General features: G+C 44.1%; 1 protein-coding gene across 1 annotated transcript in view; it reads left to right on the forward strand.

Annotated features, from left to right (window-relative positions):
* Nucleotides 1–25278, forward strand: part of SMIM14 (small integral membrane protein 14) — a 256717-nt gene that overhangs the window by 191400 nt on the left and 40039 nt on the right. The window contains exon 4 of the mRNA XM_069202031.1: nt 2327–2375. Coding sequence (XP_069058132.1) covers nt 2327–2375 — 49 coding nt within the window. The remainder of the gene's footprint in view (nt 1–2326; nt 2376–25278) is intronic.

Genomic DNA, 25278 nt, shown 5'->3' on the forward strand with positions numbered 1-25278 from the left:
ATTTGACGTTCCGTTATAACATTTCTTTTCCTTTTAAAACGTACATCCTAGGCCTTTATGGCTGCTTCATATTCATCAATTTCATCACCTCTGCTCTCCATGCCTAAAGAATAAAGCAAATTAAATTTTTTTGTGTAAAGATTTCCCCTTCAATGGCATCCAAATATGCCTCCAAACCTTCTTTCCATTGTTTCCACTCTACAGGAGGTAATCCTGGCGAGGACAAAAATGGAATTGGAGGCATCACAGCTTGCTGCATTTTTTTAATTTATTTTTTTTATGTTTAAAGGAAAATGTGTCCTGTAATCTGCACCACAGTGTGCAAATGACTGATTGATGACTGACTGTGCCAATAAAATGTACACCGCTGTCCAAATGACACTCATGTACCAAATAAGTGTGATTTTCATCAAGTGTGCAAATCACTGTAGCTTTGTAGAATGTAATATAAAAGTGTGCAAACCACAGTAATTTGCCACCTGCAGTCTGCCAACTCCAATAAAATCAATAATTGCGCACTGCGATTTCACTTTGACAGAATGAACAAAGTGTTCAATGTAGAAACGACACTTGTTGCGTGGAGCGCAAGTGTGCGTCGCTTGTTGCTAAGCTTTGCCGGTCGCTGTGCGCTGGTGCGCGTATGAGTGTCACTGGTTGCTGAGACAACAGAATGAAATGCTCACATCGCCTATGATGGTGCACACGGTGCGCGTCGCACGTAGGCTAGGCAACAAATTCCTGTACGTGAGACAGGCAAAATGAAAAGCTCACGTTGTCTATGACGATGCGCGCAGTGCGTGTCGTTCGTAATCTTGGCAGTTAATTCCTGTACGTCACGTTGCCTGTTCACGCGCCAACTCCCGATGTCTCGAGCCTGTCTTCTTCCCCAAAATAACTTCTCGAACCAGCCTTTGCCCGTCAATACAACGTACCTCACCTCCACACTGCTCCTCGCAGCTCATCGCTTTATGGAACACCAGTAAACGCCTTCCACGTTGCATAGAAATAAACACTGCTGAACTTACTGTCTTTCCACAACAAAGGTGTCCAACGAAAGGTCACCCTGCTGGAAACAACATGGTTCGAAGCTCGCCGCCACCTGATATAAAGAGGATCCACTCCTGGTAGGTTTCTTAGTAGTTTTATTTCAAGTACAATTCAGCACATCCAGTATGGCAGCCACCAGATCAGCAACTGCCTCTTCAACCCCCAACACTCTGTATCCCAACCTTCCAAATTCCATCTCCATGGTTACATGCTCAAGCCAGATACAAGTGCCCAAGCCTCGGACCTGTTTGATGTGGGTCTTTCACCAGTGGTTCATCCACCCCAGAACAGCCATTAGGGACAAAGTAAACCCAGGCAGGAAAAGAGCTTAATGTTTTTGATGTGCAGGGCGAAATATACATGCGTGTCAGGCTTGTCCTCTTTTTTTTTTTTTTTTTTTCTTTTTTCTTTTTCCTTAGAACCAAACTCCCATTTAGTTTGTTTCTTAAAGGCAATAAAGAATGGGAAAATAACTGCAACAATGGTGTTCAGCTAGGCATTCAGCTTCGCTAAAAATCCATCTACCACTCCAGCAGAAGCCCTTTCAGCTTAGAGAGTCAGGGATCTCTAAATGTGCGGTTGGTCCTCTACCCGTGGAGCAAGGCAGTGGCTGTCACCAGGATGGTGACAACCTACTGTCCTCTGAATGAGGTCCTAAACAATCAAACTTATAACCAGATACATTAAGGCTAAAGGTGCCTGTTTCACACATAAACTAGACTATTAGTCTGATAATGATCAATAATGCTAAAGAATTTTTGATGATCTGCACTCCTCAGGTGCTCACAAAGACTCTATTCAAATCTAGTGTAGATTTTGACTGGCAGAAAAGCTGAGACTCCACCGTGGCATTACAATGGGAACATGAAAACAATAACTTGTGACCTGCCTGAATCTTTAGCTCCCAAGTCAGTCACTTGTGTTTGCAAATAAATTGAGAGTTCTTTACCAGGGATGCAAAGCAGCTGGCTAAATTCGCAACATTTGCCTTGCCATCATATTTAAGACGAATTAGACATTGCCTTGAGATTTTTGACACCTTTCTTACACCTCTGTTAGTGCTCATTGTTTTGATGCATGGACAATTAGCTGTTTTTTGGAATTTTCTATATATTCATATATATATATATATATACACACACACACTCATGCATACTTGTGATCTTCCAACACTCTGTCGGAATGTGTGAAGTGATGTTAACTTAAAGCTTAGTATATTGACGTATATGCTCATTCTGCCTTTCTAATTGCTAATGCGTTGCCTTTTTCTTATTTTTAGCTGCGTCAATCCCAGTCCTACTGCACCGACACAGAATGCCTTCAAGAATGTAAGTACTACTCTGTTTCATAGATAAGGAGGTCAGCACTTCTTACAGGACTAGTTAAAACTGAAATGTATTTTGACAGGTGGAAAGTGTATGAAATAACAGGAAACTTGATTAATTTTCTTTGAAAGTCATTAATCAAGGCTAACATATGGGATACAGTACTGTGCTACAACACAAATTGAATAGAAGTTAAAATTGAAAAGTTGGGCTTAGATACACAGCAAAGATTTTTATATCCCAAGTTAACCTGGCATTTTGCCTCTTCTAAGCTCTCATGCTATAGTAAAAAAAAAAAAATGCAAAACTTTTTTGACGCCATTTTTTACAGTATGGAATCCTCTTTATATCTTATGGTACTAAATCAGCAGACATGAAAACCTACGATGGAGAAACTCCTCTCCATAGGGTATAATTCAGAAAAATAAGCAAGCTACCACATTATGTTTGCCAATTAAATGTTTGTAATTCCCACCTGTGAAATGGTGTCAATTCAAAAAAGGAACTATACGAGAACTGCTGTACTTGTACTGGTGCATGTGTCGTGAGTCAGACTTTAGTAAATAACCTGAGAGGCAAGAAGTAGCAGGAAGATTTTTTGGGAAGCGACTTATGTTATGTACAGCAAAATCCTATTTCATTCTTTTGTGATATTTGCTTTACAATATGCTCATAAAGGATAAGAAATTCTGCTAGGCAGTCTGGTGACTTACACTCATTCTAGTCTGGTCAGTTTGGTGATGCCCTGAGCCCTTGATATGATACCTTAGCTACATATGGAGCCTTGCTGTAAGTAGGGCACCCAGGAAGGGAGAAAAGCTGTCTGTGTCTCACTTTGCAGGCCATCCACCCATGCAACACATCCAGGGCTCGCTGGGTGGAATTACCTTGTCAATAAAAGCAACTGTAGATTATGGCGGTCCCAGGAATTAGTGGAAATGGCAGCATTTGGGAGGGGAAAAAAGAATGCTGGTGGTTGTGCTGCAGGATCAAGCATCTCGAGGAAATTTCCAGGGAGAGATGAGCTGGCCCATTTGAGTTATGGGTGTCATGTGGGCCCTTCTTGTAGAAGTTGGTAGCCCAGAGATTCCTTATTGTATTGTGGTCAGGCAGTATATTTCTCTGTGGTGTTTTCAGCAGACTGATTTTTACACCCCTAACTTTCACAGACTTGACTTTGTGGAGGGTAACAGTGAGAGCAAAGCATATGAAATCAGATATAGTGACTGATCATTAACCAACACATAACTATACTACTTTCACAATTATCATGAAAAACAAGGACCAGCGGAGTGAAATGGGAGTAAGCTACTTGCAATATGATTGAGATTAACCTACTAATCAAGAAAAAAAAGACATGTTTTAGTAATATAAACGCTCCGGGCAAATACTCTGAAGACCATTGCATACTGAAGACACTCCGTTCAAATCCCATGTTATGAATCGTATATTTCAGTAACATTGGCCTGGCTTTTTTATTGAGGGTAGCAGGCCTTGTGACCCAAGTTAAAGGGAGGATTTATCAGCTATTTCTATTCACAAAAAGGCCAGGTTACCAAATTGAAGGCACATGCTGAAAATTAGTAAAGGTGATGCAGTAGGTAGAGCAGTGCATACACTAGTATGAAAATGACCACCATGCTAATCTGTTTTTGGGAGACTGAATAAAGATAGTGTTTGGATGCTGTTGCCACTGGCTAATTTTCAGAGAGCACTATGGCCCCAGGCCAGTCATCCTCTTGTCTCTCTCTACAAGGACTAATAGTGTACAGAGTGTGTAAAAGGCCAGGAAATTATATGAAGAAGTGAAGCAGAGATTCTAAGAAATGAAGTCAAAATACATGCTGCCCTTCTCTGTAAAACATTGAACAGTTCAAAAGACCTGTGTTCATTGGCTGGCTACAAAAGAATGCATAAGATTGGGTGGAGATGTCCAGAAGGGTCAGCAGAAGAACAGTTTCAAGTATAATCACGTCAGAGGTAAGCTGGGAGAAAGGAAACCTGAACCAGACATGAAAACTGGGAATGAGACTGTAGGTCAAGGTGGTAACTAATGAAATGAAGTGAGAAATAGTCTCTAAACACGTGCTTCGTGCAAGATTGAAACTATTTCGATAATATGAAGCTTTATATGAATATTATAGCAACAATGGGGTGATGGATATAAATGGAGAGAATTGTTTAGAATGTGAAAGTTTGTTAATACCTATTGACGTCACTTGCTTTCGCCTGTGACAGGTATTGATAGTATAGAGACAACTGACCCCAGAGCGGTATATTGGACTTCATATTAACGCACAAGGGTGACAAGTTTGTGTTTTAGGCAATGGCCCGGGTTGTTGAAAGGACTGCACTGCTAGGAAGTATGGTGAGCTAAGGTTGGTATTGCCATCCTGTGTCCTTTGGTTATACCTGGGTTGTGGCGTTGGGACAAGAGGAGTATTTCACATCAAAGCACGTTTTTTTTCCTGTCACTAGGCGTTACAGATTAATTTCATATTTGGAGATATCCTCACAAATCTTGGCAAAAATATTACTCCAGAGTTAGAGAATTGAGTGGAGACTAAGAAGTTAATTCCTCAACAGCAGGCATGGTTCTGAACGATATATCGTACATTTACCCTGAAATATATATTGCATAAAACTACAGAGAATTGATTTGTAATTGATTTTGAGCTCTTTGTTTTGTTGATTACAAATCAGTCTTTCACATGGTGGAGCACAATCTTTTATGGCTAAATTGATTATGTTAGGGTAGCGGTTTATTGAAATTATTAATTTGAAATTGTTAATTTCTTTTCATAGCAAAAAGTGGATGCAGGTAGGGGAAGAACCATAGCAGTGTCATTTCAAATGGCCTAGCACAGGGTGGCATGCTCTCTCACCTACTACTTTCTTTAGTCATTTCTGACCTCCTTCCTGCTTTTAGGTGGCAATCTCGAAGAATGCTGGACACCCTCATGAATATACTGTTTTATATAGAGGATTTGGTAGTAGAAGATTGTACAGCAATAGGTTCGCCAAAGCAATTAGTGGCTTTTGACTCCTATTGTACTGGAAGTCTGTTAGTCATAAGTATGAGCGAGCTACTGATGATACAAGTTGGCAAGTTTAATTTTAATTTGTGTGTTGCCTCTTTGATGGCCTTACAGTCCAGCTATTTGCTAGGCATTTTTAACAAAAATAGGCTGCAAAGTCACCTAAGAATTGTAAACGTTGATTTTAGAATCTGTCTGATTTATGGAAACTTGAAGGCTGCACAGTGAGAGAGGCTGGTGGTCTATTGACTGGAACAGGAATCAAAACAGTTATTTAGTAATTGGGGCTCTCCTCGCTGAAGGATGAGTGTGGTTGCTGCAGTTAACTATATTGCATAGTTAAAAACGTGGGCAACATAACACTGGCAGTAGGTTATTTAAAACACTTTTAAAGTAGTACAGGTACTGTTCAAAAAAGAGGAACTAGATCAATAAAGCACTGACATGCGTTTACTGTACTATTATTGTTTTTAAATGAGTGTCTTGGGAGAAAATGTTGCCTAAGTGTGACAGCTTAATTCTTTGGTGAAATAACATCACCCATTTTTTATTAGCGAGACAGAAATTACCAATAGAAAGAAGAACATTTTTTAAATCAAAAGAAGCAACCATTTGCAATGCAAAAGGTCTTTCATTTGCTTGAATTATAGCTATTGGCTCTGTAAATGCATAATTAGACTTTTCTTGCCACATAAATTGGTCAGCCCTGCTGCAAAATGTTGTCCTCTCTGCCACAATTCCAGTGGCCCTGCAATATAATTAAAGCACTTCCATTTACCTTCTTCCTCTATCTGCGGAAAAAATGAAAATATTGCCATTATTTATTATATTCTTTTATATTATTGTTTTGGGGAGCCCCCGGCCCCAAGTCTAATGTGGGGACGTAGAGGTGACCTAGACAGAAAGAGCACATCGCACAGTGAGTCATGGGCAATAATGTTTTGTAAAAGGAATGCCCCGCAAAGCATTATGGGATGCGTTTCCGAGTGCAGCGAATATTGTAGTATCTTGACTGTAATGCTCAGAACAGCCCCTAGAGGACACCACTATAAAAATAACATTTGTAAGAAACACCGTCATGTAATCATATTTCTGATGGATGCAACTACCTGTGGATTCCTCACCTTATGAATTCACCCATGCGCCAGCATCCAATGGAAAATCTTCTTCCCAGCTCTCCACGTCGACGAGGATGTCACAATTGCACGGCTCCACGCAACTCCGTCTGACGTCACCGTGCCAATAAGAGATCCTCGCTGGCGTGCTGATGTCCGTTCTTTTTTTCCGTGCCTTCGTCGCTAACGTTTTTCTCCTAGCTCTCGCTACTGTTGGAGGTGTTCCATCTTGTTGCGAGTTTCTATCTGGTTTCTGGTTACAATGTCTCCTCCTAGGAAGTCTGGATTCAAGCCATGTCAAGAGTGCGGGGGACGCATGTCAGTTACTGACCCTCATGACGATTGCCTTTAGGTGTCTGAGCTCTGAGCATGACGTCGAGGAGTGTGTTTCTTGCCAGAGCATGAATCCAAAGGCTTTGAAGGGAAGAGAGGCCAAACTCTTTTTGGCCAAGGCGAAGAAGGGGCATAAGAACCATTGTTGATCCTCTTCCCATGCTTCTTCGAAAAGGCATAGGAAACGGCGTTGTCATGACTCTAGGCGTCGTTCGGCTTGGAGCCGATCAAGAGCCGTGCGACGTGGGAGGTGAGTCCGACAGTGACTCCACAACCTCAGAGCCCCGAGGCCTCTCTGGCGCCGTCAGTCCTCAAGGTAGTGGCACCTCCGGACAGTCCTTGATTTTCACCTGCTGCTCATGAGTTCGATGTTCAGCAAACACAGGTGCAACAGGGACATCAGCGGTATCCTGCCTTCCTGGCTCCAGGAGCGGATCCAGCGGCATATTTGAATGCCATGTTCTCCATGTTCAATGCGATGGCCCCTGCTGGTGTACCGACTGGTCCCACGGGTCCGTTGGCATTTTCTTTGGGCTCCCCTGCTCCATACAAGGCGGTGCCGTTTATGCCATTCTATCTGGCTGAGAGTGCTGGGTCGGCGCCGATGACATCGCCTCGAGGCCCTGTGATTCCCATGACATCGCCTTCCAAGCCTATGGAGCCGATTCCATCGCCCCGTCAGCCGGCGCAATGGTTGAGCCGCAAGTGTCCTCAGAGCCGTTGGGATCCATTCTAGTGCCGGATCCAAGTGATGGATTCGACCAAAGTCAACCTTCCTCTCCTGTTCCGCGTCAAGTGTTGAAGCCAGTGTCATCGACGTCGGCCAGTTCTATGTCGACGCCAAGTTTGGAGGCTAGACTGAGGTCACGCAGAAAGGCTTTGAGACTCTTAGAAGAGGAAGAGTACCAAAGGCAATTGTTGGAGGAGGCGGAGATTGTGGAGCCCTTGGGAGAATATCAAGGGCTGGATTCGACCAGTGGGCTTGACACTTCCCCGGAATGGGACTTGTCTTCACCGGGGGAGTTCACGGAGGAGTCAGCCTCCTATCACACAGTGATCAGGAAGGCAGCAGACTTTTTAGATCTTCCATTGCCTGCTGCAGAGGTTAAGACAAACATTTTAACGGAGGTCCTGCATCCTTCTTCAACTTCTTCGGATCCTTTGCTTCCGTTCAACTATGCTTTTAGGGAGCCCATATTAAAGCTATGGAGGAAGCCTGTGTCGTCGCCTGTGAATAGATCTGTAGCACGAAGATATAGAGTAGCGCCTGGTGATCCGGGGTTTATATCGAAACATCCTACCCCAGAGAGTCTGGTGGTTCAGGCCTCTTGCTCGACACGGTCTACACCAGGCTCCTTCCCTGTGAGTCCATCAGACGGGGAATCCAAAAGGATGGAGCAATCCGCAAAGAAGACTTTCTCGTCTTGCAGCGTGGCTCTCAAGGCTGCGAATGCTACCTGTGTTCTGGGTAGATACATCCATGCTCTGATGGACTCTGCGAAGGCTACGGTTCCTGACCTGCCGCAGGATGTACAGAGACCATTTGGTGTACTCCTATCTGATGCGCGGGCTGCGGCAAAACAAATAATCCAGTCTGGTCTGGATTCCACAGACTTGGTGGCCAGGGCAATGGGTACATCTATCGCTACCAGGAGGCACGCTTGGTTGAGGTCCTCTGGGTTTTCTTCGGATGTACAGACTACTTTATTAGATTTGCCCTTTGATGGGGAAAAGCTGTTTGGTGATAAAGCGGACTCTGCCCTAGAGCGCTTTAAAGATAGTTGGGCCACAACAAAGTCTTTGGGTCTGCAAGCCTCTTTGGTTACTCCTTTCAGGTCCTTTCGGAGGTTCAGGGGGTTTGGGCGTGGAGCCGTTTACCGTGGGAGACCCCAGTCCACGGTCCAGCAGCCTACCAGCCTCCCATATCGCTCCTTTAGAGGGCGGGGGAGGGTTAGAACGAGAGGGGCCACCCAGCAGCACCCTGCATCATCCTTTTCCTCTGGAGGACAACAGCAAGGAAAGCAGCCCTAGTTTTCTCCCTTTTATTGACCATACTTCTCCTGTAGGGGGAAGATTACGTCTTTGTCTCCACGAGTGGGAGTTAGTTACATCCGACTCATGGGTTCTAAACATTGTGAGAAAAGGATATGCTCTCCCTTTTCAGGAGTTTTTATCTTCCCATCCCTCTCCATCCCTCGTTTTGATCAGAAGACCATCTCCTGTTGTTGCAGCAGGAGGTTCAGATCTTATTGTCAAAAGGTGTGGTGGAGTTGGTTCCAGAGCAGGAAAGGGGTCAGGGTTGTTATTCAAGATACTTCCTGATCCTCAAGAAGGACGGTTGTTTGAGACCCATTTTAGACCTGAGGATTTTGAACTTTTTCCTCAAACAGGAAAAATTCAAGATGCTGACTCTGGCACAGGTACTTCTGGCATTGAACAGAGAGGATTGTATGGTATCTGTCGACTTGCAGGATGCTTACTTTCATATCCCTATACTCAAATCGCACAGGAAGTATCTCCGGTTTGTGGTAGGGTCGCAACACTACCAGTTTGCGGTCCTTCCATTTGGTCTTACTTCAGCACCTCATTTCTTCACAAAGGTGATGGCAGTGGTGGCAGCAAGTCTCAGAAGGAAAGGGATATCAGTATTCCCTTATGTGGACGATTGGTTGATCAAAGCCTCGTCTCCAGAGCTTGTGTTGCGTCACTTGCAAATGACAACTCCGTTGTTGTTCAGTCTGGGTTTTTCGATAAATGTACCCAAATCTCACCTGGAGCCCTCTCAACGCCTCCTGTTCATAGGGGCAGTACTGGATACAACATTAAATCGGGCTTATCCTCCGCCGCAGGGGATTCAGGACATTCAGGCATTGATTTCAATGTTTTAAAATGGAGTGGTTGTTCCAGTCCTCAAGGTCTGTTCGCTTCTTGCACTCTGTTGGTCAATCATGCACGTTGGCACATAAGAGCTCTTCAATGGTGCCTCCGCAGGCAGTGGTTTCACCACAAAGGGGGATCTTGAGGAGTTGATAACCATCTCCAGAGACGCTGCAGCGGAGTTACGATGGTGGGCTGTGGATGGCAACCTTTCTCAAGGAAGGCCGTTTTCACTACCACCTCCAGTGGCCATGGTCATGACGGATGCTTCCACTCTAGGGTGGGGAGCTCATCTGGGGGACCTGGAGGTCAAGGGTTGTTGGTCTCCAGTGGAACAGACTTTTGATATAAACCTGTTAGAATTGTGGGTGATACATTTGGCTCTCAAGAGCTTCCTCCCATCCCTTTGCGGTCAGTCAGTTCAGGTCCTGACGGACAACACTACCGCAATGTGGTATATAAACAAGCAGGGAGGAGTAGGGTTGTATCTTCTCTGCAGAGATTTACTTGATAATGAATCATCTGGCCGGAGTGCTCAACGTACGTGCGGACACTCTCAGTCGACTTTTTTCGGCCGATCACGAGTGGTGTCTCCATCCGGATCTGGTCCTGCACATCTTTCCGATGTGGGGTTCTCCAGGGATAGATCTGTTTGCCACTCGGGAGAACACCGTCATTCTACAGCCTCCAGTATCTGGCGTAAGGAGCTTTGGGGGATGCGTTTGAGATCTCTTGGTGCAACCAGTTGTTTTACGCATTTCCCCCCATACCCTTGATCCCTCAGGTTCTGAGGAAGATTCGCCAAGATCGGGCTCAGGTCATTTTGATAGCCCCGGATTGGCCAAGAAGGGTGTGGTACACGGACCTTCTCAAACTCTCGCTGTGCCCTCTGCTCCGTTCTCCCTCTCAGGGCAGACCTCCTCTCGCAGTCGCAGGGGCAGGTTCTACACCCCCACCTCCAGAGCCTGCACCTTCATGCCTGGAGATTGAACAGGGCAAACTGAGTTCCTTTTCTCTCCCACCAGATGTAGTGGATGTTATTTTATCGGCCAAGCGACACTCCACTAAGACCGTTTATGCCGGCAGGTGGGCAAAATTCATGGCTTGGTGTGGAGGAAAGCAAATTGATCCTTTGAAGGCCCACCTTTCTGATATTTTATTATTTGCTTTAGATTTAGCAAATTGTGCAGTGGCTACAGTTAAGGGTTATGTGACTGCTCTGTCAGCCTTTCTTTGCCTCCCGGATCAGCCCTCATTGTTTAAATTGCCTTCTGTGATTAGGTTTTTGTAGGGTTTAGTTAATAGGTTTTCTCCCACTCCTTTTCATGTACCTCAGTGGGACCTAAATCTTGTTTTAACCTTTTTAATGGGGTCGCCTTTCCAGCCCGTGCACTCTTGCCCGTTAAGGTTTTTGGTGCTTAAACAGTTTTTCTTGTTGCTATAACCTCGGCCAGGTGGGTTAGTGAGCTTCAAGCTCTTTCTATTAAACCCCCATTTACCTTGTTTTTCCCGGATAAAGTGGTGTTGAAAACCAGGGCGGCTTTCCTGCCAAAAGTTGTCACTCCTTTTCATATAGGGCAGACCATTGCCATTCCATCTTTCTACCCTCCTCCTCACCCCTCGAAGGAGGAAGAGAGGCTCCACCATTTGGACCCTAAAAGGACGCTTAGTTTTTATATTGAAAGGACGAAAGACTGTCGCCTGGAGGACCAGCTGCTTGTGGGGTATATTGGACAGAGGAAGGGCAGAGATGTCCATAAAAGAACAATCTCCAGGTGGGTCATTCTTTGTATCAAGATTTGCTACTTGTTGGCAAAGAAAGTTCCCCCTGAGGGTATCCGAGCCCATTCCACCAGGGCTAAGTCCGCTACTTCGGCCCTGGCAAGAGGGGTTCCAGTGGTGGACATTTGCAAGGCAGCAACCTGGGCGTCCCTCCACACCTTTGCAAAGCATTACTGGTTAGACTCGGAGGTTAGGAAGGACGGCCATTTTGCGGGATCTGTATTGCAAGACTCCTTGGTGTAACCAGGCAGGCTCCCACCTCCGAGTGCGGTACTGCTTTGGGACTCTACTCATAAGGTGAGGAATCCACAGGTAGTTGTATCCATCAGAAGACCAAGTTACTTACCTTTGGGAACGCTTTTTCTGGTGGATACAATAGCCACCTGTGGATTCCTCGGAGTCCCACCCGCCTCCCCGTTGCCTGTCTGGTTACACTGAGATATATGGTTGTATAGGTGTATGTATATGTTGATCTTTTTTCCTGTATATATAAATGATGGTTTTGGTTATATTGCATCATGGATGTTTTATGTATATATGTATTTATTGGAGTTATTGTGAGGTCGGTTCTCACCTGTTCACCTTAAAGGCACATAAAAAATGGGTGAAACTGACGTCAGCATGCCGGCGAGGACCTCTTGTTGGCACGGTGACATCAGACGGAGTCGCGTGGAGCCGTGCAATTGTGACGTCCTCATCGACGAGGAGAGCTGGGAAGAAGGTTGTGTTGCGCTGAACGGTTTGGTGGTGGTCCCATTGTCGTAGGACCATCATAGACTGAGTTATGGGCACAAATGTTTTGAAAAAGAAATGCCATGCAAAACATTATGGGGTGAGTTTCCTGGGTGCAGTGAATATTGTAGTAGCTGCTATCCCACTGTGCCAGGAGAGTTGCTTTGAAGATTTCTGTGTTTTTTTTTCTGAGTTAAATGCTCCTGTTCATATATTGTTCAACTGCTTAACTTGTTAAGTTGTACTCGTGTAAATTGCTCCTCAGATCGAGGTTGCGCTATATGAAACTTCACCTAGTCATGTGAAGCTCTCCTCCGATTGAGGCTGCACTATATGAACCTTTTAAAAAAAAATACTAAATAAATTGAAAAGAACACCCCTCAAGCTTGCAGCATTTGTGTGCAGACAGCACAAAGAAATAGTGGGATGCCCAAAACAAGGAAGAAACAACATACAGCCATGCAGCACAAAGCGAGGCAAAAGACGAAAATGGTACGCCACACTAAGGTATATGGCTGATTGTGCAATCATCCATGTAACAGGGTCAGTCTCCAAGGCGGTAACAAAGCAGTCTTAAGGTGGGACAAACGTAAAACACGTACCTACGAAATCAAGGGAACTTTGAAAGGCAGACTAAGGAATGAATGAAAGTGATCGGCATGAGATGGGCATGATGCATGCCCACAGATTTAGATTACATGTCGAGAGACAGCGCTTGCACACTGCCTAGGCTTGACCTAAAAACAGAGGGAGCAAGACGAATAGAGCATACCAGCATTGACCCCCTATTAACATGATGGAAAAAATGGTGAGAGTGGGATGTCGGAAGGTGGGTGAACACAAATGATCAGACAAAATGGTTCTTTAGGGAACAATGGAACTGATATAGGTGATGGTTTCTTTGAATGGGTGAATAAACCTCCTAAAATATAGTCTTGGTGCACAGCTAAAGGTGAGACATGCACTGTTTATCTTGTTGTTCTGCAAGAAGTACACCTCTTCAGAGAAGAACTGAGCGAATTAGCTGAATAGAATAATTCTGTTTTTGTAGTCTGCATTCACTTTGAGGGGCAGGAATGGGGTGCTATTTGGATATTGGGTGAGGTGCCATTTCCTTTTCCTGCGATCACAGAGATGATTTAAGAAGGAATGTTGTTGTGAAATGCCATGGAATCGCCCTAATTATTATCCCTCATCCAAAATATTTTTCAGTAGTGATTTCTAAGTGTTCAACATGAGGATAAAACGTCGTGATGTTGGGGTAAGGGGTCATTGCAATTACATTGCAATTGGATAGTTCTTCTTGAACTAGAATGGATTCTACTGATTTAGTATCTCTTTTGGAGAAATATAGTAGATCCTTGTTGATATTTCGAGTCCTGCTTGTGACAAGATAAAGAATTCCTTTAACTATTATGCACAACAAGTAAATATTGTACGCTTAAGACTAAATTACTTGACAACGGGGAAGGAGACCTTTTCCATCGTATAGTTCTCGGGTGTACCTGGATAAGACACTCTTATCCTCACTAGTATGAAAGTAGAAGTTTAAAAGGAGCCCTGCTGTAAGTCCTACATGCAAGGTGCGCACTGAGTCATTGGGGGGGCGGGGGGGGGGTGACTCATCTTTAGTGGTTTGAAAAAGGAAGATAGTGACAACTACTGAACCAAACATGATGGTTCAGAGGACCAGGTTTTTTTTGGGGGGGGGGGCGGCTTGAAAGTTTAGAAGTTAAAGTGTGCATTGTAATGCCAGTAGGGGTGGTTAAAGAGATCATCTCAAGATGACAAATGCTAGAAAATGAAATCTCATTCCTACGCTAGAAACTGTTAGAGGATCTTCCAAGAAGTGGTTAGCAAGCATGAGCATGTTGAACTGCAGCATGATGTAAAGAAATTTGAGTATCGATATTACAAAGTTATAATTGGTGGCAAATGAGCTAACTTATGTCTGCTGGTGAGATGATTTGCTAATAGAAAACAAGTGAACAGAACAGCAGTGAAAAAGGCGGATGAAGATTGGTTTTATGCCTAGAAGTGCAGCCCTAAACCATTAGTGACTTCAGAGTAGACTGACCCTTTTATCAGGGTGGAGACGCAGGGTACTGACACCCCTACTAGCAGAATTTTACAAAGCATGCAAACAGGAAATCTCACACATACTGTTTCTACTATATAAAGTTTTAGGAGGATTGGGGTTTCTACTAAACATGAAGGGGGATACGGAAAGCTGCCAAGAGGATTGTATCAAGCGACTCATGTTTTAGCCTACACATATGCCCCAAAAATAATGTTTGGCGACTACTTTTTAAAAAAAAGAATTAAACCAAGGACGTTTAGCGAGAACTTGCAGCTGCCTCGTTACATGCTGAACACGTTTTCAATTCTTTAGTGCAATTGTATTTGATTGAGACATTGCCAAAAGAAATTTGGCTAATTTTTAAAATACTTTATATCCACGCTATGACTGCCTGCATTAGAACAAACATACTACTGAAAATGGGACATAACACATTAACATACTTGTTTGAATTTCATTTTACATTATTTGTATTGATTGAAACCCTATTTTAAGAGACTGTGAAAATAATACTAGTTCATAAAAGTAATGTGGATAAACATTAATGAATAAACTTGCAATTACATAGTAAGTATTACAGGTAGATACTCATGATAAGTGCTTGAGGCCCAGAGACCTGATGCTGGGCCTAAAAAGGGGTAAGGGAAGTGGAAAAGAATGGGGTTACTGAGTTCCTCTTAGCCTGTTATACGGGAATATTCCCACACAATATGTTTCTCAGACACATCCCCCCCCCCCCCCCAACCCTGCATTAAGAACGAGTATAATTCAGACAGACCTATAGAGAAACCTAAGACAACTGCTTCTCAGAGTTTCATTGCCATTTCTTGCCTGAACCTCTGGAAGTTCATGAACTGGGTCATGGGGAAGAAAATAGTGTTCATGACATCTGTAGCTGTAGACACAGTTGCAATGCATACCTTCTCCATCTAGTGTTAGCCTCAGACGTGGTCAACTTGTTTTTCCTTGAAGGAAGTCTCTTTGAGTTTCGGGACCTATTATTGGTATTGTGCATGGGCATCAGTTCTATTGTTAGATTGTTTTTTCTCCGCCATCTGGTTCAGACGTGCCTTGAGCTCCAGTTTGACGCTGTGTGGTGCTCTTTGCATCCCCTTGGAGCCGTTTCCTCATCAGTTTCTACAAAGCATTCCTGCTTCTCATTGGTTTTCAACCGTTGCAGCCCTTTCCACTCTGTGTCAGTTACATAACTCTCAGCTTTCATCGTCCAGGTCAAGAATGTCCCAGTCCCAGTGATGGAAAGAACTACAGTTCGATTTTTTAATTATTTATTATTTCTTGTCCTACTTGCCATGCACAGTTCGACCTCCGAATGGTTTGCAATTTCTGTGTGTCTCCAGACAACTGAGAGGATTCATGTTTGGCTTGCCTTGTGTTCCATAATATATATATATATTTTTTTAAACCTGTTCGGATCCAACTTTCTCATCTCATCGCCTCAGCGAGCATGGCACTTAGCAAGAGGTGCCAGACACTCTGGACATCTTTGGAGAGCATGAGGAATTGAATATCGGAGAGTCACCCAATATCGAAATGTAGCCAGCCTTCTCTCATAAAGCAATGACTCCGAGGCAGAAATTGAGACAGAAGAGCCTCCGCCAGCCCAGCAACACCAAAAAGCGCAGTGAGTACTGATGCTCTCTATACTCGCCACCAAGAGACACAAGCCCGAGCTCCTGTACTGCCCATGACGCCTCCGGTGTGCCACTGCCTTCTGGCCATGGCCGACACTGTAATTCCGAGGCAGAGCCAACACCTGTTTAACAATAGGCGCCAAAGTCCTTCTCGAACTACAGAGCCTTGTCTGCCGCTTCAGCGCCATACCCAGTGGTGCGTCTCATCCACCTTCAGACTCTCAGTGAGTGAAGATTTCAAAGCCAAGGAAAGTACACTGAAACACTCGAAGCATAGGCATCCCACCAACCCAAAGCAGTCGGCACAGAGATAGTTGGACACCCTCTGGTGGGCTACCATATTCAGTCCCATAGAGACCCTCTTCCACCACTGCAGCTTCCAAAGACTTTGGTCATCCAATCTTCAAATACATCTGGATGCTCGGCAGCAGCAGATCCAAATTCAACCAGGCACTGTCAGCATCCTGGCAAAGCCTCCACAGGTGCTAAAGGACACTGTGCCTCATAAAAGGAAGTTAACATTTGAGGAGGCTATCAATCCACCGACCCCTAATGCTCCCAAAGTCTGAGACACAATGGAGCAACCTCTCCCCTGCCTCCTGCTTATCCTCTTCCTCCTCTTTTTCCTCCTCCTGCACTTCCTGTGTTGCCTTTAGAGATGCCACAGCATTCATCTTTGGATTTCTCACATTCAGGACGGGGACAGTCCTAGACTCCCATATGACCCCACTCGTGACCCACAGCGCCCAGACCCTTGGGATGGTTATTATATTGAACCAGCTACTGACACAGACCTGTACCCTGCTAAGCCTTCCCCTCCAGATTATGTCACTGTATAACATGAGGTTCTACACAGGTCTGCCACGTTCCACGGTGTCAAACTCCATGTACAACTGGAAGAGCATGAGTTCCTTGTGAAAATCCTCTCCTCCGCCAGGCGCTTCCTTCAATATCTCCCAATGCTCAAAGGGGTCTTAAAACCTACTATGGAGATTTTCAGGGAGTCAGTCAAGGGAAGATTTAGCTGGTGGTTCATACCACCAAAAAGTGTGCTAACACCCAGGGCCCCAGGGATACACCCCTCCTGGTTGGGGGTGCAAGAATATAGACGCCAGCTGCAAGAGGGCGGTGGCACAGTCTGCTACTAATTGGTGAATCACAGATTCCATTGGCTTGCTCTCTCGACTTGACCACATGCACTGGGATCAAATGCTGACTTAGTGGAGCATCTCCCAGAACAGTAATTCTAAAAAGGGCAGCGCTTACCTTACCTTGACCACTGTCTGACCAGGCACACCGAACAGCAACTCTGTCCAGCTCACACCCAGATCCAGACCACAATTAATACCCTGCATGGTCTGAGTTTCACCATCAATTTGACCAAATCTCACCTTCAACCCCTTCGGTATAGCCCTTCCTTGGGGCAGTCCTAGATGCGCTAGTGGGAAAAGCTTACCCCAACCTAGCCAGAGTCAAGCCTTCCAAAACTTGCTGCCTCTTTTTCAGACAGATTGACAGGTAACCATCGGAATTGTGATCCGCCTACTGGAAATGATTACATCCTGCATAGCTACAGCCCCTCATGCCAGGCTCATAAGCATCTGTTACAGGAGTGCTTAGCGGCACAGTGGTCTCAAGCAAAGGATTACCTGGAGGATACAGTGTTGTTTTAGGGCTGCACACATCACTCTCTGCAGTGGTGGCCTTTCCTGGAACCACATCTGCAAGAGACCATAGCTACGGCCGCCTTGCTTACAGGTTGGGGACGCATCAAATTCACCTCAATGTTCAGGGTCAGTGGATTTCTGGCCAGCAAATTCTTCACATTGGGCACCAAGAGCTGCTGGCCATACAGCTCTCTTTCCGGGCTTCCCACCCTCTTGTTCAAAACAAGACAGTCCTGATATACACAGACAACAGGACTGCCATGTTTTACTTACAGAAACAAGGGGGCACACATTCACCTTAGATGTCCAGTGTGGCTCAAAACATCTGGCGGTGGGCAATCAATCACAAAGTCTACCTACCCATTCAGCATTCCAGGGGTGTACAAGTATCAAGTGGACCTGCTAAGCAGAACGCATAAACAAGTCAACAAATGAAAAGTCAACCCCCAGATCCTACACGTGTACCTTCAACTTTGAGGATTCCCACAGATAGGTCTGTTCGCCACCACCCAGAATGCAAACTTTGCTGCCAGATTACCACACCCATAGTTCCTACTCAATGATCTACAGATGAATTGGTCCTGAATATTTCCCACTCCTACTGTTTGTGGTCAAGAGGTTGCAATAGACTTCCCTCACTCATCTTGGTAGCACCAACCTGGGCACATCAGCTGTGCTACTCAATACTTCTAGAACGCTCTTTATTTCCACATGAGAAACTCCCCAACAGGCTGGATCTTCTCACACAAAACCACAGCACTGTCAGACACCCCAACCCTCAGCAGCTCAACCTGGCGATCTGGCTCCTGAGGTCTTAAAATGTGGTTACCTTAATCTACCAAAAGTGTATGTCTATTCTGAGAGGCATGATGGCCTACTACCACGGCCTGTTACGCAGTCAAAGGGATATGTTTTGTGCACTACTGTCTTCCAAAACACATCAGTCCAGTCACAGCATCTGTGCAACATATAATGTGCTACCTCCTTCACCTGGAGAAGTCAGGGCCTGCCTACACATCTGTTTTACATCTGTCTGCTATAGCAGCCTATTTACAAAATAGGCAACACTTTTCACTGTTCAGAATTTCAGCCATTAATGCGTTCATGGAAGGCCTCAAAAGAGTTATTCCACCACAGACACCCTCTGCTCCTGCTTGGAACCTTAACAACATCCTCACTAGCCTGGGGGCATCTCTTTTGAACCATTCTGTCTTCTCCAGTTTCATTTTTTTCTTAGACGGTGGCCTTCCTTGTAGCCATCGCCTCTCTCAGATGAGTCTGTGAAATACATGCTCTTATCCTGGAAGAGTCATTTATCCAAGTGCAAGATAGTGGTCCTCAGAACCAATCCAAAATTCCTCCCTACGGTAGGCTCCAGTTTCATCCTCAGCCAGACAATCGAGCTCCCTGTCTTATTTCCACATCCAGAGACTAGCGGAACATGCACTGCACACTCTTGATGTCAAGAGAGTGCTAATATACTATATTGACAGGACAAAGCTCTTTTGTAAAACAGAACAGCTATTTCTTACTCCAAGCCCCACAAGGGACGTGCTCTTTTCCAAGGGGGGAATTGCATGTTGGTTGGTCAAGTACAACAAACTTGTTATACAAAAGCAAAAAGAACACTGCCTGTCCCACCCAGACCTCATTCCACTCGTAAGAAAGAGGCTTCTATGGCTTTCTTAGGTAGTATACTATTAGCTGACATCTGTAAAGAAGATGCTTGGTCTGATCCTCGTACCTTTAGCAAGTGCTACTGCGCAGATGTCCTGCACAGACAACAAGTTAACGCTAGCGAGACTGTTTTTACACAAACTTTTTCAGTGTTCTGCAAAGTCTTCAGGCTAATTTAGGGAGGGCTGCTTTACAGTCTGTCCACAGCATGTGTATCTACATCTACACATGCCACAAATGGAAAATGTTACTTACCATGTAAGCATCTGTTCTTGGCATTTAGTACTGTAGATTCACATATGCCTCCCCTCCTCCCCAATCGCCTGAGGTTGCTGCAGATATTGATTTTTCTTTCTTTGTACTTATTTACTTTGCTTTCCATGGTCATATTTTCTGTATTCTCTCTGTGCCTTCCCTTTCCAATCTTGTCCTGCGTGTGGGGGGAAAAAAAAACATTCTAACAATGAAGCTGATGCCCATGCGCAATACCAATAATAGGTGGAGTCACTAGGTCCCGTGACTTTGAAAGACTTCCTTAGAAGATAAACAAGTTGTAAAAGTCCGCGCCCAACACTAGCTGGCGGAAGTATGCATACCATGTAAATGTACAGCACTACATGCCACAAACAGATGCGTACAAGGTAACATTTCCCATCTTTCCTAGTTTTGTGGGGAACCACATAGAATAACCAATGCTTTGAAAGAACAGCTCCTTCTTTTCATGTGTTGTGGTTCTTATATCTTCAGGTGAGCCTTATGGCTTAAATCTGGAAATAGAAGGACTCTCACACAATCCATTCACATCTTTGCCGCCACCTTAGTCACTGTCTCACTTTCTGAGGGGTCAGCCTGCCACCAACATTACACCTTCTCTGGTCATTCTGCCTGACGGACAATTTATGGGTTGTCTCTTAACTGTAACAACTTAGTTGGGACAACAGAGTCAACTCCTAACACATCTGTCAGCAGAAATATCTGTAAAGAAAAGTTAACGTCCTTATTGGTAGAGGGATGCAGTCCCCAGCACCATGATTGGAGGTGCTCTAGCTGCATTTTCAAGAATCTCTGTTAAACTTCAGTAAGGCAATCACACACTCTTCAAGCGCTCTTGATTCTGCAGTCACACTTGCTGTCCTGCCGCACTATAGAAACATATTTATCCAGGTGGTCCAGCCCTAGTTCAGACTTTGCAGTACACCCCTTTATCTTCTCACTGTTTCCAATTTTGTCGCGTAGATTTCTCTGTTTGCACTGGCTGCAGTTGCTACATTAAGGAGAAGAGGAACACTATGAGCTTAGCCACCAGCTTGAGGAAGGGCATACAAAGCCATAAGTATGGGCCAGGAGACTGAAGGAATTTTAGCTGAGCTCATAATTGATCCCAAGCACCTTTTTGTGTCCATTTTCTCCCATGTTATCTGCGTTGTCCGGTCTAGTGCAAAGGCGCAGCTCCAGTCTAAAACAAATGTTATCTGCACTCCTTTTTTTTTTCTTTTTTTTTTTCTTTTTACTTTTTTTTTTTTTTTTTTTTACACCAATCGCCGACTGACAAAGATTCTTCAGAATTAACATATATTCCTTTTTATTTTCCTCTTGCTTTTCTAAAAGCACCACTGTACCAGATGGTATTGTCATGGGGGTCGCAACAACAGCTATAAGATGCAAGAAGCTCTACAAGGAACATTGTGATATGAAATATATCAAAATTAAAAAGGACATGTGCTTTTTTTATGTCAGCAAGGCACAGAAATCATACAGCTGTGGTAATAATTTTGTCTGAGAAAAAAGGAAGCTTGGAAAGCAGGAGAGCTATGATGGGGGGGTATCCACTTGAAAAAGGTGGAGAAGTAGCTTGCTGAAGCTTTTGCAGTAGGGAAGTGGACATGAGCAGGGAGGGGTACAGAAGGAGGAGGAACGGCACTTGGAGCAAGGGGCAATAGAAGTAGTTGTGGCATGGTCTGAATAAAGGGAAGAGTAACAGAGTGATGGGAAAAGTGAGACTAGGCAAGGGGATGATTAGTCTAGCTCAGGGAGAGATTAAACAAATGAGGTTTCAGTATTTGTGGAATTTCATTAGGCTTTCTGGGCATCTCAGGTTGACAGAGAGTGACCTCTAAAGGGACGTGGCTTTCATGGGAAGGATATAAACACTTTTAACATGGAATGGATTTGGTTGTACTGTATGCTGTATAAGCGTGTTAGGTTCATTAAAGAGATCTACTGTATGTGCTCTATATTCAGAAGTTAATTCCGTTTATGGAGCTGACTTTGTTGCTATACTCTAGTTTGAACAGAGGTAGACATAGGGTTGCAAAATATTGACAGTCCCCAAATACACTAGGTAGTTTAGAAGTTCTTTAAGCTTGATCATTGTAAGAAATTTTAGAAAATTTAATTGATACATGAAGCTTGGTTTAGACCATTTTCTGTGGGTGCATTAAGATACTAAGTAAATACCAACCCCACGCTGTATTTCAAATGAAAGTTCTGGAGCACTTTCAATACACAGCGAAATGATTGATTAATTTCTTCTGTCTTGGTCAAATACAAGATACACATCACGATTATTGGTGAAGAGTATTTCCTGTTTCATTGTAAAAATAGTAGTTTCATTAAATGTTTATACTTCTCTGTAATGATGTGATTCGTAAAAATGACACAATGAATGCAAAAAGTATAAATTTGCACTTCATGTTCAGGAGTGTTGCTATGAAAGAATAAAGTCAAGTATTGTTTCTTAATAAATTAATTGGTTTCATGATGAAAGCATTATGTACATAATAGGTAAATAACATGTACAGTAGTTTTGTTCTCCAGCATTGGACTTTTCTTATATTCAGATGCTTGAATCATTTGCCGTCATCAGGCTGGGAATCCTTGAAAATCTTAAATAGCAGTAAGCAGTGTTAAAATGGACATGGGCCTCAACAACAGTGTTTGCTTGGCAGCCCATCAACCTCATTTGAAACAATCCGAACTTTAGCCATTGAGATGGAACTGCCACCTCTCCTGCTTCTCTTAGAGGCCACAATAACTGATTTCTACTGGACTTCGTGTGAGGGAACCCCCAAGCAGAGCTCTGCTCTAATCTTTGTGACCTTATCCTCTTACCTTTTTTGGTATACCCTGGGACTGAACCAGCCCTTTGAGTACTGTGCTTTGTTTCTAGGCTAATTCCCTTGTTTTCTTGGCCAGGGACACCATCTCCTTATCTGTCACCAACTGTCACTTTGACTGAAAGTGAGACTTTTTTATTTTTTTTAAATTAAACTCCGGTTTGACCTGTGGATAGTAAAAAATTTACACTGTTGATCCATACATGCATTCACTTCACTGCCTTTATCCTACTCATGAGGCTTCGCACTGTGAAATTTGTAAGACATTTCCTTGTAAAACTAATTTTATACTGATCACTTACTTTGTTATATAGTTTTATTTTTTTCTAAAACATTTTATTGAGATTTCAACAAAGAAGCAAACACATGGACAAACAGTACATACCACGGGTTAATTGCCCACCAATTGACATAATAGTTCCTTTTAACCGTGTTTACTGTGGCGCAGGTCTTCCGCTCGTCAGAATGTTACCAACCACTTCATGTGCCATATTCCATAATTTTCCTCTGTCACCCGGGCCTGTCCGCTACAGCGCAGGGATGCCTCTATATTGCCACCAGTAGGCTAAACTTTTGTGGTGCTTCTTTGAGCACCCTCTGGCTTTATATATGCTCCAGTGATGGGTCCTCTGTATTTTCTCCCTAGCCCCAGTGAAGCTTAACTGATATCTGTTAGTGTCAATGTCAATCATGATGTGCAAAAAGATGACTTTCTGGTCACAGGAGAGACTTCAACCCCCCAGGCATGAAAACACCCCATCCCAAAAGGGGTCCTGCTTTCAATCAGATTCTTTCTTCAGTAATCTTCTGTTAGGGGCTCAAGATCCCATTTCCTTGCTTCCTGCAGTTGATCAAAGAAATCCAGTGAGTTAGCCACTAGGGAGTGATAGACTGTCGATGTTTTGTGATCGGTCATCTCTCCATGAATCGTTTAGCTTCCATTGGGTTTTAACCAGGGAGGCCATATAAGGCAAAATGGCATGCCAGAGCCGCAGACATCTGAAGCTGTGGTTTTATGGCGTTCGTGTTCTGTCAGGATTTTTGTAAACAATTTCAAGGTAACCCTGGACATGACGTTGCCCAATTTTGAAATGATAATGATGTCCCATCCTCTGAATCCCTGCAAGGTGGATACCTGTGCCAACCAGCATCCGCATCACAGGGAAGTCTGTCTTGTTGGGTAACCCGTCTATCCCAGGGCCCTAGTTGCCACATGCCAAACCTGAGATACTACTTTTGTGTGGAAAGGGTGGGGGGGGGGGGGTTGACCCACTGTGAAGGAAGCATGTCCCCTGTACCGCCTATTTCTCTGAAACAAAGGCTTGATCCTCTTGAGAGTCAATCCACTATTCATTCAAGATAAATAAAAGAGAGACCCTGTAATAAGGTATAACATCAAGGGCTGCTCTACCGCCCTCATAGGTGGATTTAGGCAAACCATAGAATGTCCTTCAGTGACACTTCGATCTGAGTGACAAAGGATCTCAGCAAAGTTTTGCAATTAGTACAGTAACTTTGGCACGGCTTCCTTCTTATTTATTGAAGAGCATCCCAAAGAAGGACAATGAGGATGCTAACCAGAACGCCAGGTCTCTAGTAGGCCTATCTAGCTAAGGATGGATGTGTTTTTCCCTACACCCTTTGTCCATCCACCATAATATAACCCCTCAAATATTTTAAACCCTCTGTGGGGACCTGCAGATCAGCTGCCCATCTTAGTTCTCTGGGGGGCAGGAGACAGTGAACACAATGGATTTAGCCTTATTATTGGTGAGGGCTGAAAATTTCCCAAAAATCTGCAGAATCTGGAGGACCCAGTGACCGGACCATTGAGGAGCATCTAAAAATAGGACATCATTGGCATAGAATTCCACTCTTTCTGAAATGTCGGTGTCCAAACAAAATCTTTAAAAAGAGCGTCAATCGTTAACCATCTATTGAGATGCTCAGTTGCCACAGTGAAGATTAAGGGTGACAGAAGGCATCCCTGGATGGTACCTCTCTGATCCAATAAAGCATCAGATAATGAGATACCTATTTTAACACATGCCTTGAGGTCTGTGTACATGAGGTTAACCCAGCTAATAAAACATTGGGCAAAAAATCATTTTTCCCAGGAGGAGAACCAGGTACTCCCAGCTGACTGAGTAGAATGCTTTGTCGAAATCTGCTAGGAAGAGTGTGTGGGTCCTTGGTAATCAGTCAGCCAGTGCTAGCACAATGTGTACCATTCTGATGTTATGCCTCGTAGCCCTGCGAGGCAGAAAGCCAGATTGATCTGGGTGAACCAATGCACCAATCACTTGCAGTAATTGGTTGACAAGAGCCTTCACCCAAATCTTGATCTCAGCATTTAAAAGAGAGATGGGTCAAAATGAAGACCAACATTCTGGGGGATGGCTAGGATTAGGGATCATCACCATGTCAGCGGTGCATAGGCCTGACGGGAGTGTTCCCTCCCCTTCAGCCCCAAGAAAAATGTCCTTTAAAGGGCTGGGAAGTCTACATTTGTAGTACATAACAAAAACAAACAAAAAACTTTGTGGGTAGTGCGTTAGAGCCTGGTGCCTTAGATGACTGTAAATGGCCAAGGGCTTCTTCTAGCTCCTCATCAGTGACCTTCCCTTCAAAGACATCTCTCTCATATGTGGCAAAACATGGGATGGGGAAGTTTGCAAAAAACTTCACCAGGACTGTAGGATTGAACACTTCTGCTCGAGAATAAAGGGCATCCTAGTAGGACACAACGGGCTATTTAGGCTCCACATTCAACATGTTATTATCCTCCTCTAGTAGATATGCCATAGACTTTGCGCCAAGATGTAATTGAACATAGC

Source organism: Pleurodeles waltl, chromosome 1_2 (genome assembly GCF_031143425.1).
Source record: "Pleurodeles waltl isolate 20211129_DDA chromosome 1_2, aPleWal1.hap1.20221129, whole genome shotgun sequence".
In the NCBI taxonomy this organism is placed as follows: Eukaryota; Metazoa; Chordata; class Amphibia; order Caudata; family Salamandridae; genus Pleurodeles; species Pleurodeles waltl.